The following is a 21,154-nucleotide window of genomic DNA, read 5'->3' as shown; positions in this document are numbered from 1 at the left end:
GAACAAAGGAAAGAGCTTCCTGGGATTTTTCTATTAGAAGCAGAACTTTGATGACGCTCGAACTTTTACCTAATTTGTAGGCACTCAGCCTTAATCTTTAAAAAAAGATTTGATCCTGTCTGTTTTCCCCTGATTAGAGAGAAATCCAATTTTTTTCTTTGTTTAGCCTACATCAGAACATATTAATAGGTGTCGAAGATTGGTTTTTGTTTTCTAGCCCAGCATGAAACATACTACTCTTTTCTTTACCAAGTTTCATAAGTTTTCCCACCTTTTAAACAGCTTTGTAGAATACTATGAAGCTCGAGGAAAAGACATCTGTCTGATTGTCTTATATTTTAAGATAATCAAATATAAGGTTTTATGTATCACATATTGCAGTAGCAGCAGAGACATGCCATTATTGGACAAAGCCAAATATGGTAAGGTATATTTAACAGCTCATAAAACTGCCTGAAAGTGAAAGTCTAAGGGCTAACTCTTGTCCCTGTCTGTGAAGGCTTAAGCAGATCCTGAATAAGCCACTGTCCCCTCAGTGGGGGATATGTACTGCTTGCAAAGCAACCAAATCCCACACCTGCCCAGCAGTGGAGTCCATGACTTCATACCCTTAAGAACTGGAGAGTGATTTTTTAAAAAGGCAGCTTTGTAAAGAAACAGCACCTCCCCAAAGCTGCAGTAGCATGCTATCACAGGTAACTAGCCTCATGGATAGGGGGGAAGCAGTAGATATATCTCAACTTTACTAAGGCTTTTCATACTGTCTCCCATGACCTTCTTATAGTCAAACTGGAGAAATATAGCCTAGATCAGGGGTGGGCAAACTTTTGGCCTGAGGGCCACATCTAGTTCCCAAACTGTATGGAGGGCTGGGTAGGGAAGGCTGTGCCTCCCCAAACAGCCTGCCCTCACACCCCCCCCCGGCAGAACTCCTGACCCATCCAACCCCCCCTGCTTCTTGTCCCCTGACTGCCCCCTCCCAGACCCCCCGCCCCTAGCCATCCCCCCCGGAACCCCACCCCCTATCCAATGCTCCCTGCTCCCTATCCCCTGACTACTCTGACCCCTATCCACACACCGACCCCCTGACAGCCTCCCCGGGACTCCCACACCTATCCAACCCCCACTGTTCCCAGTCCCCAACCACCTCCCCAAAAACTTCCACCCCATCCAACCACTCCATGTCCCCTGACTGCCCCCCGGGACTCCCTGCCCCTTATCCAACCTCCCCCCACTCCCTGCCCCCTTACCATGCCGCTCAGAGCGGCAGGACTGGAAGTGCCGGAGCCAGCCGTGTTGCCTGCGCAGCAAGCTGAGGATGCGGGTGAGGGGGGACGATGGGGGAGGGGCCAGGGGCTAGCCTCCCCGGCCGGGAGCTCAAGGATTGGGCAGGACAGTCCCGCGGGCCGGATGTGTTTGCCAGAGTTTGCCCACCTCTGGCCTAGATGAACCAACTATAAAGTGGGTGTGCAACTGGCTGGAAAACCGTACCCACAGAACAGTTATCAATGGTTCACAATCGATGGGGTCCAATTCTATTAAATATTATCATAAATGATTTAGATAATGGCATGAGAGTACACTTAGAAAGGTTGCAGACAATACAAAGCTGGGAGGGGCAGCAAGAACTTTGGCAGACAGCATTAAAACTCGAAATGATCTTGACAAACTGGAGAAATGGTTTGAATTCAAAAGGATGAAATTAAATAAGAACAAATACAAAGTACTGCCTTTAGGAAGGAATAATCAATTGTACAAATACAAAATGGGAAATGACTGACTAAGAAGGAGAACTGCAAAAAAGGATCTGGGGTTATAGTGGATCACAAACTAAATATGAGTATTGTTTGAAGTAGACACTGAGCATGCAGACAGTTGTTTTGCTAAATGAAATCACTCCAAGGGTTTTCATTTTCAAATCTAAAATATTTAAAGTCTGTATGCTGAGATGTTCTGGGTACCTTCCACTCATTCCATTTTCAGTGGAAATGGAGACTATTAAGCACATCAGGATTAGGCCTGAAAGTGCTGGTTCATTTTTACTCACTGGTATGTAATAGCATGCACAATGTAAGGTGTTTCTGTGTCTGTGTGCGCGCTAAAATATGAACATGTTAAAAGAAAAAAATCTGCAAAGATGGGATTTGGCATGATCCAGTGGGTAGAACACTAGGCTGGTCAGCAAGATAGCTGGGTTCTTTTCATACCTTTAATACTTGTGTGACCTGGGCTAAGTCATTTCATCTTTTTGTGCCTCCATTTTTCCATAAAATGGATATAGTGGTATTTACAAAAACTGGTCAAAATATTTGACAGAACATTTTTTCCACTGAAAAATGGAGTTTCATCAAAAGTGACATTTTCCATGGAAAAATATCATTTTCAACTTTTCAAAAATTGATAGGGAATATAAAAAAGTTTAATTTCAAATTGAAATTTTAATTTTGTTTTAATTTAACTTTAAATTTAAAGTTCTCCCCATCTCCTTTTTTCTTTGTGACACAGAATACAATGAAACAGATGATGAAAAGTGTTTTTTTTCTTTTCCCTTTTCCATTAACTCTTTAAAGTTTCTTCACTTTAGAAAAGTTACATACGGGCAGAGTTTCATATTTTTCTTTTGGGATTCTGTAACTTTTTAAAGCTTTCCAAAGTAGGAGAAGATACATTGGGGAAAAGGGAAAAAGTGAGAGTGAAGGGGGCTTGGGAAACCCTGGTTGTTTTTCATTTTATTGGACTCAGTGGCAAGAAGAAGGCCAGGGGAGAAAAATAAAAATTTGATGTTTTCCAAAAAAAGTAATTAGCAAAAACTTTTTCAATGAAAAATTGTTCTATTTTAAACCCTGAAAAACAAGCATTTAGACATTTTTAATTTTTTTCCAAAATTGTGTTTCTGTGTGTTGACCACATCTAATATTTACCCACCTGTGTGAAAAGCGTGTTAAGATCTACAGATGAAAAGCACTCTCTCAGACCTGATGCTACTCTATTGATGTCTATGGAAGCTGAGCCATTATTGCATACCACTTGAATCTGTGCTCAGTTTGAGCTAAACATTCAGATTAGTATTTCTTGTTAAGGTTTTGAGGCAATGAATATTTTTTAATAAATGAAAAAAGCCCTTTGAGCAAAAGGAACCATATGAAAATCAGAAGTTAAGAACATTTGTATTTTCTCTAGTGTTACTTGAATGCCAACCCAGATTTCTTTTTATATGTTATCTAAGCTTTTTCCCAGATAGCTAATTTGCCATTTGATGTGCAAATTCTTAACAAATTATTAGTTCTCTACATTTTGTACGGAACTATCATCAATCTTTTCTAGCTCAGTTATAGAAAACTCCCATAAATATAAAACTGCAGTGTTTTGTAACTTGAGATTTGCAAATAACTTTTAAACTCATTCATTTTTTAAAAAATTGAAGTGAGTGATATTTTAAACAGGCATAGTCACATCCAAGGCCCCAGTTCAGCAAGATACTTAAGTACGTGCCCAGCTTTAAGCATGTTAGTCCTACTGGCTCCATTTGAACTACTTTTGCTTAAAGTTAAGCACATTCTTAAATACCTTGCTGTATCAGGGCCTTAGTTAGGAGCGTGTATTAAATCCCAATAACTAATAGTTCTCTGAAGCCCTAATCCTAGGAGATTAGGCAAAATATTGGGCAAAATACGCTTTTAGTTTACAAGATAAATAGAGCAATTAACTTTTGCTGACCATTGCCTTGTTTTCACATTTTCTGTATTGCTTTCATTAATATGTCAAAAATATGTTTATAGTATCAATAGGTGTTACATTTCATCCAGAACTCCCTTTATTTTTAATTGTTTTCCTTCATTAGCCACATATCTTCAGGAAGAAGAAAGAAAATAAATGTTTTGTTTTAAAGAACATACTCTGTATTCTGTCACATACTCCATCTCCCAGGGAAGGTATCTGGAAACTTACTCTGCTATTTTTATTTATCCTGTCAGTGTAGTATATTGATGAGAGGACTAAAGTCCAGTGGTGTTAAAACAAGACATGAAATATTGATTAATTCTTTTTAAGATTCCTTTTTACTCCTGAGCATAGCAGATTTCAGATGCTACTGTCAATATAGGACTGTCCAATAAGCCTCTGTTATCGGAAAGGTCCTGATCTTCATAGTGCTCTGATAAATGGTTCTTATGATCTTAAATGGTTATCCCAAGGTTAGTGTGCTTCTGCTGCTAGAGCAGGAAGCTTGTTAGAAGCATTACAGTTCCCCAAATTAACTGCTTTTGAATACCCACTTCAGTTCCCCATGATTTGATTGGGAATTATGGAAAGCTTGCATATTTCTCTATAGTAGGCAATAGGAAAAAATTCTGCCTAGAATAACTGGAGAAACTTGGGGGGTGGGGGAGGGGAGGAGAAGACAGATTAAGAGATTTAGAGAGAGTGGAAAAAGTGAGCCAACATCCAAAGCAGGTAATAAAGAGCACTAAGAAAATGCACAAACTACTAGAAGCAATTTACCTGTGGCAGTTGCAGCATGTAGCAGCATTTCAAAGTGTAAAAAGAAATAGGACTGTAGAAAATGAAAAGGAATAATATGCTTTGAAAAGGCATATAAGTGGCTCATAGCTTACATTTCATTGTTAATAAACTGGCTGAAAGGTCATATTTTAAATTATATGTCTGTATGCCTATTTAACATCACAGCACTGATAGCACCGTTCCTCTGAGAGAAGAGCAAATAAAATTAAGCAGTTTCTGATTATAAGTATATCAGTTACCAAAGTACAACACTATTCAGAGCAAAAAGAAAAGGAGTACTTGTGGCACCTTAGAGACTAACAAATTTATTAGAGCATAAGCTTTCGTGAGCTACAGCTCACTGATGAAGTGAGCTGTAGCTCACAAAAGCTTATGCTCTAATAAATTTGTTAGTCTCTAAGGTGCCACAAGTACTCCTTTTCTTTTTGCGAATACAGACTAACACGGCTGCTACTCTGAAAACTATTCAGAGCCAGTCTGGTAAAAGATTGATAGCTTCCACTTGTCACCCTCCCTTATTTGCACATGGATACTTTCTTCAGCACTAACTTATAATATTATGACCCTGATTCTGGTTTCCCTGGTGGTCTCTTTGGTGCACAAAGGCAGCTGAATCAGATATCTGGCATTTCTCCTGGTAAAAGAGAATTTTCTATGTGGTGTAAAGCTGAATGGCTCTACACTGCCCCCAACATACAGATATTTTGGGGAGTTCCAGGAGAAGAGGCGGTGTAGCCAAAGCACCTCTTGCTACAGCAAGTCCCTTTGGGAGGGCCTTTGCACCCAAACTTAATTTAGAGCAACCCTTAGGTTACTTTAGCTTGTGATGGAGAACAGACAGGTCGCTGGCTGTACCCAGAATCTGGGGACTACAAAGGTGGCATACAGCTATCTTGCCTCCTCTCCTTCCCCTCACCCCACATCTTCCTGAACTGAGCTTAGTCTTAGGGCTACATTTAGCTTTGTGACTTGATGTAAACATTTACTACATGGATTTTTATTATTAATATTTAGTTAATCTCACTAGAATGGAAAGGCACATACTTTCTCTAAGAAAAGCTGAACATTAACCAATTAGTAGGGAGGGTAGGATTCACAAAGGTATTTAAATGGGAGTTAGGCACCTAAATATGTTTGTGAATCCCACCTTTAGTGCCTAGCGTATTCCTTTTTATTAGGGATATTAAAGCAACATCTCTTGCTTGCTCTGTTCACGTGGGAAGTTCTGTTGACTCCCAATAGTGCTGCTTGTGTGAATAATGTGAACAGGATTTGACCTTTGTTAAAGAATATATGTTTTCTCAAATAGGAGCCATTTGGAAACTGTGGGCCAGATCCTTATTTATGTGATTAGTTCTCATTCATGCAAGTGGTCCTATTGCTTTCGATGGAACTAGGTTGCATGAGTAAAGGTTGCCAAACCAGACCATATTTCCTTTACACCTCCCTCCCTGATACAAGTATGTCATATCAGTGAATGACACAGAGTTTTATTTTTCAAAGCAGCTTTCAATTCTACCAGGTGATTGTCAACACAACCGTAAAAGTTGCATTTTGTGTGTAAACTTCACAATATTCATGTAACATACATGACATTGTAGTAATAGTTCTTGTGTACATGAAGATGTGTGTATATATAGGTGGGTACACACATCCCTTTTAATTTGACTTCTGGTAGTGATTGTTACCTTTCATCTATTATTCTACCTTAATTTGGCTTTCAAATGTACAAATAAATGATTCCCCACCTTACGGGACATGAGTTATTTGACTTCAGATATTTAGCATATGGTTTTTCTTCTGTGGGCTGTAGCCTGAGGCCCCAACCTAGAAAGAATGAGAGAACACCTATAACAATTCAAAATAATTATATATTTTTGACAGATTGTCAAGTTGCTTAATGCCTTTTGGCCCAAGTAACAGTGATATTTCTTTGATAAAGTGTTAGTAATTTCTCATTGGAATTTGTTGTGTTTGGTGCTGTATTTTTACAGAGTCCAGTCAGGTTCATATCTCAGCACTGGATGGTTTACCTTAATTCTGGCTATGGACGCCTGCTATGGAATTCATGTCTATGGGATGATAAATGACACCTACTGCAAGTAAGATCACAGGAAATTATTTTCATGCATCTACAATTCTGATATCTTGTCCAAAAATTCACAATTTATTTTAATATAATAAATCTGAGGAATCCATTTCCTAGTGTTTTGCATTGATGTGATGCTATATTGTCAGTGTATTTAGTTCTGATATGGTATTTGTTGATAAAATAAAAAACATTTATAAAACTTGAATGTCAAATGTCATAAGGAACTTTTTTAATCAAAGACTTTCAGCAGTCTTGGAGTTCGCTGGGAAACGGAGAACATTTTTGCTCTTTTGACAAAGTGTACTTGTTTTCACCGCTCAAACATGTCTATACAAGAAATATTAATCTATTAGCTCACAGAATACCAAATGCTCTTGGAAATGCGGAACTGATTATCTCAGGATGGTTACCCGAAACTATATTTCATCACTAAATGAGCAACCTGTCTGAACTTTATTTCTAGGTGTATATATATGGTCGGCTTTGAGTAGCTGGGGGTTTCTCATTGGAAAACAAAACAAGTCCTCTGAGCTTTATCATCATAGTGTGACATAAATTCCCACCGACAACTGTTGGTGATCTAGCATTGTCATACATCATATCCTATTATCATAAGTGAACCACCATCTTAAAAATCCAAATCAGATATTTTTACTCTATAGCATAAAGATAATGGAATATATAGTAGACACGTTGCTTATTCACAAAAGCAGGAAATTTAGTCAAGTGAAATAATAAAGCACGCCACATTTTATGTTAGCAGGGCTAGTTCAAGCAAATCTGGAGCCTCTGTAACCATTTGATTGGGCGCCTCAGCTCCCAGGGTAAAGTGTACAACTTCTACCTCTGCCCACACCCTTGCCATTCTCTCTCCTCCGTACTGGACAGCTCAATGCTCATTGCCACCAGGACACGGAGAAAGGAGTTAATGCTCCAAACTTGGCTCTTTAAAGTTAGGCATCTACATAACAGGATGATTTTCAGAACTCAGCTCCTGGTAAATGACCTAAACAACCTTGTGGAAGGTTGGACTCTTAGCCAGGAACCCCCCTCAGGACTGGGCATAGCATAGCAGCTCTTTCCTGTCTAGCATCCCCTGCCAAAGGTTGATCTAGTCCTGCAGTGGTTCACCACTTCTTGCAACTCAGCCCTCTGGCCAGATCACTCTAAAGTCTGTCCCCTTCCGGAGTAACAGAAGGTACAACTAAAAGTCCAGAAACATCCCAATACAAATACTTCTGCCCCCTCTTGGGCTATTATTCAGTCCATCCTTGAAGCTGTCTTGCCCTCAGAGCAACCTTGGACTTAATAGTCCTTACATTGGGCTTGTACACCCCTTCCTCAGGGTTGGTAGGGGAATGCTGGCTCACCCTCTGCTCTGGATTCTAGCCCTAGGACCCTGTATTAAGCAACTAGGTCTGCTCCTTTAGACATACTGCCGTTTTCCTGGGCCACTTCCTACCTCTGAGCCCCTTGTGCTGCTTCCATGTAGCTTGTGCTTAAAGCAGTCTCTCAGGCCTCTGGCGTCTCCCTAAGTCCTTCCAGCTTCCTTTTTCTTCTGCTGGAACACTGACCCCTCAGGACTCCCTCTCTGTGCCTTTCCCCCTTTCCAGGGCTCACCACAGCAATTGATGCTGTTACCAAGCCCTTCTTCTGTCTACCTGCCTCAGGCCCTTCCCAGAGAGCGGAAACTCCGTATCTCCTCTCTCCTGGGTTTCTCTGTCCTGAGTGCCTCAACAAGACCTCACTTCTGCCTTTTATGAAGAAGACCCAGCTCCTTTCCAGCTGGAGCTAACAACAAATCAAGTCTGACATACCATGCAGATGCAGCAAAGTGGCTAATTGGCTGTCAGATTCCTGTTAACCTTTGATTCAGCTGTGTAGTAGACACCCCATCATAGTCGTCCAGACTGAAAGGAGATGTGTTGTTATTTGGAAAACATTACAAAGGCCATGAGAAAAGGAGAGACATAGTTCAAGTTTTTCATAGATTTCAAGGCCAGAAGGCACCATTGTGATCATCTAGTTGGACTTACTCTATAGCACAGGCCATAGAACTTCCTCAAAATAATTCCTAGAGCAGATCATTTAGAAAAACTTACAGTCTTGATTTTAAAATTGTCAGTGATGGGGAATCCACCATAAATCTTTGTAAATTGTTCCAATGGTTCATTACTCTCACATTGCCACCTTATTCTCAGTCTGAATTTGTCTAGCTTTAACTTCCAGCCATTGGATCATGTTATACCTTTCTTTGCTAGTTTAGAAAGCCCATTATTAAATATTTGTTCCCCATGTAGATACTTATGGACTGTAATCAAGTCACCCTATGAACCATCTCTTTGTTAAGCTAAATAGATTGAGCTCTTTGAGTCTAGCAATATAAGCCATGTTTTCTAATCCCCTTTAATCATTCTTGTGGCTCTTCTCTGAACCCTCTCCAGTTTATCAGCATCCTTCTTCAACTGTGGACACCAGAAATGGACAAAGTATTCCAGTGTGGTCACACCTGTGTCAAATACAGAGGTCAAATAATCTCTGTACTCCTATTGAAGACTCCCCGTTTACGCATCTGACGATCACATTAGGTCTTTTGGCACAGTGTCACATTGGGAGCTCATATTCAGCTAAATATTCACCAGGCCCCCCAAATCTTTTTCAGAGTCATTGATTCCTAGGATAGAGTCCCCCATCCTGTAAGTATGGCCTACATTCTTTGTTTCTAGCTGTATACATTTACATTTAGCCATATAAAATGCATATTATTTGTTTGCATCCAGTTTACCAAGAGATCCAGATCGTCCTGTATCTATGACCTGTCCTCCTCATTATTTACCACTCCACCAATTTTTGTATCATCTGAAAACTTTATCAGTGATGATTTTATTTTCTTCTAGGTCATTGATTCATTGATAAAAATGTTTGAGCATTGGGCCAAGAACTGCAGCACCGCATTGAACAAAGACCCACTCAGTAATAATTCCCCATTTACTGTTACATTTTGAGACCAATATGTTAGCCAGTTTTTAGTCCATTTAGTGTGTGCCATGTTAATTTTATATCGTTCTAGTTTTTAATCAGAATGTTGTGCAGTACCATGTCAAATGCCAACATACTGACGTATATTACATCAATACTATTACCTTTAATAGGCAGCAGGTTTAAAACAAACAAAAGGAAGTATTTCTTCATACAACGCCAGTCAACCTGTGGAACTATTTGCCAGAGGATGTTGTGTGGGCCAAGACAATAACAGTGTTCAAAAAAGAGCTAGATAAATCCAAGAAGGATAGGTCCATCAATGGCTATTAGCCAGGATGGGCAGGGATCGTGTCCCTAGCCTCTGTTAGCCAGAAGCTGGGAATGGGCGACGGAATGGATCACTTGATGATTGCCTGTTCTGTTCATTCCCTCTGAGGCAGCTGGCATTGGTCGCTGTTGGAGGACAGGATAGTGGGCTAGATGGACCTTTGCTCTAACCCAGTATGGCCGTTCTTATGTTCTTTATCAACCAAACTTGTAATCTCATTAAAGAAAGATATCAAGTTAGTTTCACAGGATTAATTTTCCTTAAACCCTGTTGATTGGCATTAATTACATTACAATCCTTTAATTCTTTATTAATCAATTCCCATATCAGCCACTCTATTATCTTGTCTGGGTTCAATGTCAGGGTGACTGGATCAATGTCAGGCCTATAATTGCCAGGGTCATCCCATTTGCCCTTTATAAAAATTGGCCCAACATTAGTTTTCTTCCAGTCCTGTGGAATTTACTAGTGCTCCAACACTTATTGAAAATCAGCATTAATGGTCCAGTGAACTCCTTAGCCAGCTCTTTTAAAACTCTTGGATTCAAGTTATCTGAACCTGCTATTTTAAAAATATCTGACTTTAGTAGCTTCCGTTTAATATCCTCCAAAGGTACTAATGGAATGTAAAAAGTGTTATTATCACCATATGGTGAGCCTGTATCATCTGTTTTTCCCCAAATATAGAACAGAAATATTTACTGAACACATCTGCATTTTCTACATTATTATTGGTAATTCTACCATTTCCATCTAGTAATGGACCAATACTATTGTCAGGATTATTTTTGTTCCTAATATATTTTAAAATCTTCTTATTGTCCTTAACTCTGCTGGCCATAGAGTTCTCCTGGTATCCCTTTACTTCCCTTATCAATTTTCTAGACATCCTAACTTCTGATTTATATTCATTACTATCAACTTCCCCTTTCTTCTATTTGTTATATATTATGTTTTTATTATTTCTTACAGCTGCCTTCACTGCCTGTCTAAACAAAGCTGTCCCCATAGAGCTCAGACAGTATTCCTCGCTGACATAGAATCAGTAAACAGCACAGTAACATTTCACCGTGTCCCTGATAGGGTGAGATGGGGTTTCCCTATAGCTGCAGTTCTGGCTGCATTGCCTGATTAGAAGATATTTTGTTTGTTTTAGCTTAATCACTTGCTAGGAACAACAGAGCAAGAAAGATCCCCGTCCTCTTTTGCTTGCTAATATCAACTGCCCTGTGCCCTAGTCAGCCAACCCAAGGGCCAGTTGCGGGGACTAGGACTACCCAATGAGAGCCTTCCATTTAGAGATACTGACACATTGGCTAACTTTTGCAGTAGGACAACCCAGGGGGCATGTCCTCTAGACCCTGACCATAATCCTATGCTAATTAGTAAGGCCAGTGAACTTTAAGGACCTGTATTTATTTATTTGATCTATTAAAATGCACACAAACCACACTGTGCATATACTATAATGGAAAGATTTCTTACACAATAGACACATGGATGGGATTCCAATGAATACAATTACAGTGTATATAATAAAAAGAAAAGTAGGACTTGTAGCACTTAGAGACTAACACATTTATTTGAGCATAAGCTTTCGTGAGCTACAGCTATTGGTGGATGCACACCAATGAAGTGAGCTGTAGCTCACGAAAGCTTATGCTCAAATAAATTTGTTAGTCTCTAAGGTGCCACAAGTCCTCATTTTCTTTTTGCGGATACAGACTAATATGGCTGCTACTCTGAAACCTGTCAGTATATATAATGGATTGCCTGGAAAATGTATTAACATGTATCTGTGTTTTGTTTTCTTTCCCAGGTCAGAAGCCTTTCGAAAGGTCTCTTACCATTATTATGAGCCAGGAAGAGATGAATGTGATGAGTACTTTCTGCATGAAAATGCTCCCTATGGAGGTCATAGGTTTATCACAGAAAAGAAAGTATTTGCTAAATGGGCCAAGAAGCACACAATAATATTTACACACCCCAACTGGACACTGTCTTGATGTTGGTTCTTCTTTAGTAGCATACTATTACAAAAATCTCTCAGTTTACAATGATCTTGCTTACATCTGATGGACGTTCTCAGACACTAGATAAACTAAACTAAAACTTGATGATAGAGAAGTTGATGGATCAGCTGTTAAGCAAAACTTACCAATTTGTGGAAGGCAGATGAGTTGCTTATTTTATCACTAAGGGTTATATACCAATAATGCACTTTACATTTTGACTGCATTTTAATTCAAGACAACAGTCGTTTCCAGATAGTAGTGATTTCATGTTATATACAAGCATGCCCACAGAGTGGTGGCCCTTAGAAACTTTCCAGTTGCCTTAGTTAATTAAAATGACTATCTGCAGTTAGTTAACCTCAAGATTTGCAGTACTAAAGGTAACTTCCTACAGGCAAATACAAAGATAGTAGATTCTGAGGTAACTGTATCTGTTTATCTTACATACAATTGGATAAATGTTAAGGACCACCAATGTGGCAGTATGTATATACTTTCCCATGCATCCACACTGGGTGTGCTAAAATTAGAGATGGGGTAAATAATGATTCCTGAACTGTAGGTAACTCCCCTGTGCAAAGATATTCAGAGCTCAAAGGCCCATAGGTAACACAGAAGCTCTGGTTACCTACTTACTTCCATATTGGTTGGCCTCCATCATCTAGAATGATGTAATTCCTCTGGACACTGTCTCAAATTGCAGTATTTTTGAAGGATGACATTCCAGCATCCACCAACATTAGTTCACTTTTTTATGACATCACCCTAAATTGTACCTGCTTTTTGAAACAATAGCTCTACAAATGGTGTAAAAACATGATGGTGGGGGAGGCCTAGGGATACAAGGACAGGACTTGGAGCACAAAATTCCTGAGTTCTGATCCCAGTTTTAACACCAAATCCCTTGCAACCTTGGACAATTTATTTCACCTTTCCGCCTCAGTTTTTCCACGTTTAAAAATGGGGATAATACTTATCTACCTCACAAAGGTCTTGTGAGGATTAATTAATGTCCATAAAGTGTTTTCAAAGAGAAAAGGAGTATGTGGCATAAAGTGTTTTGAAGGTGAAAAATGGTATATAAGCATTTATTATTATGGCAACACCTATGGCACTTGGCATACATTCTTGTATGTTGGCTGTTCGAGGAAAGTGGCAGCCATGTCAGGGTCTGATCCTGCATGCTGCTGTGCCCCTCCTTTTATACCATGTGTTCTTCCTAATGCTGAGTTTCCTCCACTTTCAGTTGGAGTTGAGGATTCTCAGTGCCTCACAGGATTATCACATCAATGGGGCAGCTCTTGAGTTTAATACTTGCCCATCTCTAATTCAAATACACTCTTCAAAGTGAACCATCATTTATTTCAACTGCAGCAGAACCATTTTTAATTTGAAAATAATTCAGCTAAACATGTGACCTTTTTTACTGTATTTAAATTAATGTTTAAGTCTCTTTCAGTTCAAAACATTTCCTACGAACATTTTAGCACCTGGAATGTCAGCTTCAACACTGTAAAAGCCAAGTCTGTGAAACTTGAAAGAAGTGTGTGTGGAACGTTGCACACAGGTGCACTCACACTATTAAACAGGAAACTTTGTATGCTTTTGTAAATCATGAAAAGGGGAAAGGAAAAACCTATTTTTACATGTTTGCAGTGTTGTTATAGCCATGCTGATCCCAGGATTTGAGAGAGACAATTACCTCACCTTTCTTGTCTCTCTATTTTTACATGTAAATATTTGTATACTGACTGAATTGCCTAATGTATATTTGTATATGTAAATCTATATTTGATATGTCCAGAGCATATATATTCTTTTTCATCATCATTAAGTGCCACTCTTCTGTTATGAAGAGGAAACACCATTCCCCTTTGTTGTTGAGAGTGATGTCTGTGTTTCTTCTCCATTTCCCTTGGACTATGCCACAGGCTTTTTCCATTGAAGCATCTTCCTGATGGTTTTTAAAATACATGAGCTTTCTCCTCTTATTACCTATTGTGTGCCATAGATGTGCCTAGTTCGTAGTAGACACAACACCGATGGGCTTGTGGTTAAGGCACTGGACTAAGCCTTGGGTGATTTAGATTCAATGCCTGGTTCTGTCGCAGGTCACTTGATCTCTCTCTGCCTTAGTTCCCCATTTGCAGAATGAGAATTATCACATTTCCTTACCCCATCCTCTGTCTTTTTCTTTGACTGCAAGCTTGTCAAGCCAGATATTGTCATGCACAATGTGTCTGTACAGCGCCTTGCACAATGGGGCCCCAATCTCAATTCAGGCCTGTAGGCACTTACATAATATACAAATAATAAAAATAACTCTTAAAATGCCTCCTCCCCCAAGAGTTTAAAATCTATAGACCAATACAGCAAGGACTGAAATAAAGCAAGGAAGGGGAAAGGGTAATGGAAGGATGAAGGTTGCAACTGTGAGCCCATGAGCTAATTTGCTATGTGCATACATATCTTGTCAATTTGAATGGATACACAGAAAGTTAATAAAAGGAGCTGCAATGAGGGATTTAAAGGAAGAGCAAATGATGTAGGGCACACTGCGCTATAGGGGATGTTCTCTGCATACTGTGAAGGGCAACATGGGGAATTGTATGAAGTCATTGTGGGGAAAGGAACCCAAAGGGTGAACATCAGGAGAGACAAGGTGGCAGAATTAAAGGGGTTAATGGGGAAGAAGGGGTGACTAGTGATGAGATATGGGCAGAAATTGTGTATGCCGGTGAGAGGAACCTTCATGTGAGAGAAAATCTTGCATGATTCCTCAAATCTATAGCCTATAATTCTACAATATACACTTTGGCAAAATGCTCTCCATCCCCTCTCTCAAATATATCAATTTTTTTCCCACAATAAGGACGGAATAAAGACCTTGGATGATCCTTTATCCACATGTTGAAAGGACAGTATTTCAATATCATTCCAGCATAAAGGCAAGATAGTTTCAAGATAATTGGAACTTGTTCAGATCAACATAGATCTGATGTAAAGTGTGTGAAGCCTTATTCTGAAAAATAAACAGAGCCAATGCAAATATTTAATACAATTATACAACATCCTCCAAGAGTAATCAGGACATCCCACTCACAAATCCACAAATGATGTTTTACATTAATATAAAAAACGGGAGACCTAACTGGTTTAAAATTTGCAATGTGTGTTTACAGATAGTGGTTAATACACATTCTGCTAAAGAAGACCAATCTTTTGTATGTATTCAGTTCTAACTTTGCATTCTGTTCAGCATTTAGAGTATATTATATGGGGGAAAAGTGCAGCATGGATTAGTGGATATGGCACTGGATTGGGACACAGGAGAGGAGGGTCTAATCACTGCAGTGCTATTGGCTGGATGTGTGACCTTAGGCTAGTCACCACTCTATGCCTCAGTTTCCCCATCTGGAAAAGAAGGATCAAGATACTGACCTTTATATAGCACTTTGAGATCTACTGATGACAAGTGCTATGTAAGAACTGCGTGGAATTATTATTTCTTTAAGGACTATAGAGTTTCTACGTAAATGTTCACTGATATTTCCCTATCCCTGTACGAATGGGAATTAAGGCAAAGCATTTCAGTGTGTTCTTGCTGAATAGGGATGGAGTTAAGGACAGGCTTATGTCCCACTGAAGTCATGCATGTGCTTTGCTCATTAGGAATCAACTGCTGACTTGGGGCCTAAATGTGGGAGTTTGGAGAGCCTAAGGCTACCAATCAGTTTCTCCCTAAAAATTATTACTACTTTCTCTGCTATCACTGGAAAATACACCACAAATATTTTTAATCTGTATTTTTAAAAAAACTTTTCTAAATAGGAAATTATTCTAAAGTTAATGCAATCTATTGTAGCTCTTTATGGAATACTTACATGCTGTATGGAATGGCTCATCAGACTTTATCATGTGCAATGGCCAGTTAGATAAATACATCTCTAGCAGCAGCTAAATGTGTAGCAGAATTGCAAACCTCATTTGACTGCAGTTGTCACAAAGCAAACTTGGAAGTGTTGCTACCTGCTTGTAGTAGGATCCTTGAATATGCAGGTTGAGAAAAACCACATTGAAACCACATTAGAAACATTGCATCAAGCTTCATGTACACCAGAGTAAATGAACATCACTTTCTTTATTTAAATTTGCCTGTCTTTAGCATAAACTAAATGCAATTTTCCATTATTTTTATTATATGGGTAAGGACCTGTGATCACTGCATTAAAGATGACTGTGTTAGAAATCAGCACTGCAGTATGGAAGAAAGAATTCTGTTGTGTGACTGTGTTAAGAGACCTTGATCAGTTACCTTCTGAGAGCAGTTAGGACGGCAGTTCAGAAACATTTATTCTTTTAAATAAGGGCTATTACAAATTACCTGACCTTAATTAGATGCTATTTGCTTACTTTATTTGAGGACCCCTATTTTAATCAACTGCTCGTGTGAGTAAAGAAAGCAAGGAGTTGACCTGTAGATTTCAAATAGTTCTCCTCGTTATATTTGGTAGACTGATATTCACAAATAAATTGACAATGTTTTTGCCATCTGTCATAAAATAAGTGAAACACAAATATTTGTATCTTAATTCAGTCAGCTCTTAGATAGTTAAGTATTTGTCAAATGTATTATTTGTGAATATTTTATATTCGTGTCAAATAGGTAAATTTGCATTCATTGTCTGACCAGGTATAGTCCTGACTTAGATAAAAGGTTAAAATATAGGACACATTTATTTTGCATACTTTGTATGTGGCCTGTAGAGCTGGTTAACCGTTTTCAAAAATGTTGACGTTGTCTTGGAAAGAATTGGGGCAAAAATTTTCACAAAATGTTTTCCATTTTGCATGTTACATAGCTACAGGTATGTAACTTTGATACATTTAGATGATGTTGCAATTGTATGTGAAGTTGTATGTCAAGCTGAATTATGTTTTCCAGTCAATCTCTGGAAATTGGCCCTGCCCTGCCCACTCCTCCCCTCCCACCTGCCAAGGCTCCAACTCCGCTGCTTTCAGAGGAGTGTGCAAGGTACAGAGGAGAGAGGAGATGGTTCCGTAAAGGCAGCTGAGCCCCTCTCCCATGCAGGATGAGGAGATATGCACACAGAGGGCTCCATATGCAGACCGATCCAAAGGGGGTAGTCCAGGTTCTCTGTCTTAGATGCCTGGCTTGTGTGTCTTGTTCACATGTTCGGGATCTAACTGATTTCCAGATTTGGGGTTGGGAAGGAATTTTCCCCAAGGTGGGATGTAGATCACCTGCTAGGATTATCTGAGCATGTCTTACCTAATGAGTTCACGGCCATTGCAGGGGCCTTGGGCACTGGTGACACCTCAGTCTCTCGTTCTCTGTCTGAGACACAAAACAGTTTACTCTCCTGAGGACTAAAATGCTTTAATTTAACTGAAGCCATTGGGCTCAGCATAGGGTATTTGCATGAAATGTAATAGTCTGTGTTCTACAGGAGGTCAGACTAGATGATCTAATAGTCCCTTCTGGCCTTCAACTCTTTGAAACTTATGAAACTCTGAAAGGTCATAACAGACTGAAGGAGTTTGAGCAGGAGCAGACTGTGTTCAGGAGAGGTCAATCTAGCTATCACTTCAATATGCATAGAGTGTTCATTGCTATGGTATACGCCCTGGGTAGTCACTGAGGGCCCAATCCAAAGCCCATTGAAGTCAGTGGAGGTATCTCCAATGACTTCAATGGGCTTTGAATCAGGCACAGAACACACATCACTATAAAATCTTGGCAGTCAGATTAACTGAGGTAAGCAGTCTTGTGTAGCAAGCACCAGGTGCACTATAGCATCGTATAAATAGTAATAGTAATGTCAAGGGAGAGCAAGTTGAGCACTGTTGGGGCTGTCCCAACCAAGGCTCTATCACCAGATGTACAATGCTGGAACCCTTCTCAGGACAGCTGAGGTCAGAGCACAGATGCTCACCCAGAAAACATGTCAATTAAAGCAAAGAACATTGATCCTTGAATTATAAATGTTTATTGCCCTGAGACAATGAAAAAATAGAGGCACTTTACACATTCATGTGTGTGTTTGGTTGCAAATCATCTCTGACTGTATTTCAGAAATAGCATATGCCTCTTGTGATGCTGGAACTAGTCTAGTACTTATTTTTGATGAACCTTAGAGTAACCACAAGAGTAAAACTCCATGTTAGTTTCCAAAGCATCAACTTAGAGCTGTCCTTGGGCAATGGTACATATCGAATACAACAAATAGTCATGTTTTTTATTGTTGTTGTTGTTTCCTGACCTGGCGTGGTTAGCTCTTTTGAGCAGAAAGTGTTTCATTTTCAGCAGATGTGTCTCTTTCTGTTCCTTTATTCTCTGGAGAATACAGAGAAATGTGACTTAAACATGCAGAGGTGAAGGATGCCTTGGTGAATAAATAGCCAAAATCCAAATGTACCTTCTTGAGTACTGATGTGTTTCTGTGCAAAGCTTCAGGAAACAACATATTGTTTGTTTATTCCGTGTTACATAACCCACAGAGTAGTCATGTCCATGGACTGGATTGGTGCTCCCATGGTGAAATCTGCAAAAGGAGACTACTGGGGGAAGAATGAAATCCTCCTCTATAAGATCTGTCCAAAATAGGGATTCCCAGGAGGCCAGAGCCATCTGTTTGGCATCCCAGTGCTTCACTTCCAACTTTGGCCCCCAAACCTGCCCTAGTCCTACAGCTCCATTAGATTATATGCATCTTCCACCCCACACAGGGCTGTTCATGACCTGCTTGTAGCCTGCCCAATTCTCTCCCATTCCTCTCCCCCACACAACCTGTTCCCACAGAGCATCATTTGAGGATTCTTGGGAAGAGGAATCCTCATCCCCTTTAGCACTTGGAGATTTGGTGTCATAATCTAGCCCCAGATATGAGTGGTGTGAGTGTCCGGGTCTTGGAGAACCGGGCAGTTCAGCTGAAATGCCATTGAGTTATGTTACTGTCAGTATGTTTTAAGCTTAACTCACTTGCACAAGGCAATGAGTTCATGGGACCCTTCCAACATTTGATTTTGAATGTATCACTGGCTGCTATTATAATAAGTCCTGTAGAAATGAGGGTGTTAGTATGTTAATATGGTCGAGTACCATTCTGATTTACTGGCCCTAAAAAAATTGTAACTTGAACTAATGCATGTTCTTACCATGTAGTATGCATGATAGCATGTTATGTATTATTTTATTCTCATACTGTAATAGATAATGGAAGTTATGTGCATATTGTAAACAACAGTAGCTCTTTCTCTTTAATTTTGTATGACATTGAGTTGCAGTGCTTTGCTTCAAATCTATAGCAATGCCATTAGCGGACTGTGGCATATAAACTAGTGAAGCCAGTCAGGAAATGTTTACTAAACTTGACATTTTTCACTTGAACATCAGACATAGTTAAACATGTTTTTGTGAACCTACCCTAGGGCTCAGCTATCATTTCTGTGCCCTGCTATAAGGAAAGCCCACATTTGGGTATAACCTCAGGAATGACTTTCTTGACGCAGGTGGTGTCAAATACATTATGTTGTTAGGGCAGCCTTTTACAAATGTTTGACTCCTGTGCAAGTACCTTATTTTTTGTATGATTTCTGTATGTGTATATAAATCTCTCCTCTGTTTTTTCCACCAAATGCATCCGATGAAGTGAGCTGTAGCTCACGAAAGCTTATGCTCTAATAAATTTGTTAGTCTCTAAGGTGCCACCGGTACTCCTTTTCTTTTAGGATGAATGTGGTAGCTGCACAGTTTGTTCATGCTGAAATTCCTGACACTAACATTTCTGAGGCTGGGGGGAAAATGTCCTATGCCGACTGCTGTCAAGGCCTCCCATCTCTCCCTTCCTCAGTACACTCACATGCAGTTGATAGCACAAGAAGCATTTTTCCAGATATTACCAAATAAGAATGAGAAAAACCAATATTTCTGATAGAGGGAACTAGTAAATGCAGAACTATTTGTTGCTTTATGTTCACTAAAGTTCTGGTACATTCTCAAAGTGACCTACTAGAATGTTCTACAATACCGGGAAGAGTAACTTCTATTCACCCCATTTAGCAACACAATTTTTGGGCTAAACAGAAGCTCCTGTGTTGGGTCTTTCCTCCATACTTCTTGGCCTCGGCTCATTCCTTTCATAGCTCTGACCTTTTCAGATCTGAACCCTTTCAACTCAGATAATATGGGTTGGGGAAGGGGTCTCAGCACCTAACAGGACCGTGCCCTAAATTTGCTTCACAAGTCAGAAATGTGATACAGTAGAGTATAATCCAACATGTGCACAATATGGAAAGTGTCTCTTTTGTTCAGATTAATTTTCATTCCATTTACTCAAAATAGGCATTTTTATTCTGTACATACTTGTTACTAATATTGCTCTGCTAATGCGACCATTGTTTTTATATAGTATATAATGCACATCTTCCCATTCATCTTTTTACAGGGACAATTTTTGTTCTTCTCCTTGCATACCAGTAGGTTCTTAGATAGATAGATAGATATGTATGTGTGTGTGTGTGTGTGTGTGTGTGTATACATGATATACAAGCGTCCTCCTGTTTTTATGAAGTTGCTATTACATATTACTAAAATGAATTTAATTAGAAGTTTCAAATATTATTACATTTCTTCATTTGCTTTTTTTAGTGCTAGATTTTAAGAGTCTTTTGTACTGTTAAAATGTATTTGAGATATTTTGCGTTTTGTCAGTTTTCCTACTGTGTGCCGCTTACTTTTCACTCCCATTTGGATTATTTTTACGTGCTTTCTCTGTATTTGCAAAATTGTGCCTGGGCTATTTTAAAGTCTGAACAATAAATGTGTACAATTTCCAGTCTCTGTTAGAGAGAATATTTTTTTGTTACATCATTTGTGCACATCTTTGTGCCAGACAAATATTATTTATTTATACACAGCTTCAAATGTACATGATAGCTCACAAAACACACACAAAAAACCCAGAGTCCCTGCCCCACAGAAAGTTTACTACCTGCTTCGGAGAAATGATACATGAATTGTGTTTGAATTATTACTCTTATTGATATTAGAAGACATTGGTATCTGATGACATTACATAAATATGACCCTGATCCTGCAAACACTCACATGAGCTTAACTTTAAGTATGTGGGCAATACTATTCACTTCAATGGGTCTACTTTTAGGAGTAAAGTTAAGCAGCTGTGTAAGTGT

At 39.3% G+C, this 21,154-nt stretch overlaps 1 protein-coding gene across 2 annotated transcripts in view; it reads left to right on the top strand.

Moving 5' to 3' along the window:
- ST6GALNAC3 (ST6 N-acetylgalactosaminide alpha-2,6-sialyltransferase 3) overlaps positions 1–20,789 on the top strand; it is a 399,069-nt gene extending 378,280 nt beyond the window's left edge. For both annotated transcript variants that reach the window (XM_043490484.1, XM_038414889.2), the window contains exons 4-5: positions 6,516–6,623; positions 11,743–20,789. In XM_043490484.1, coding sequence (XP_043346419.1) covers positions 6,516–6,623; positions 11,743–11,929 — 295 coding nt within the window. In that variant the 3' untranslated portion in view covers positions 11,930–20,789. The remainder of the gene's footprint in view (positions 1–6,515; positions 6,624–11,742) is intronic.
- Positions 20,790–21,154: the final 365 nt, after the last annotated feature.

Source organism: Dermochelys coriacea, chromosome 8 (assembly GCF_009764565.3).
Source record: "Dermochelys coriacea isolate rDerCor1 chromosome 8, rDerCor1.pri.v4, whole genome shotgun sequence".
Taxonomy (NCBI): Eukaryota; Metazoa; Chordata; order Testudines; family Dermochelyidae; genus Dermochelys; species Dermochelys coriacea.
This window is presented reverse-complemented; position numbering and strand designations above follow the sequence as displayed.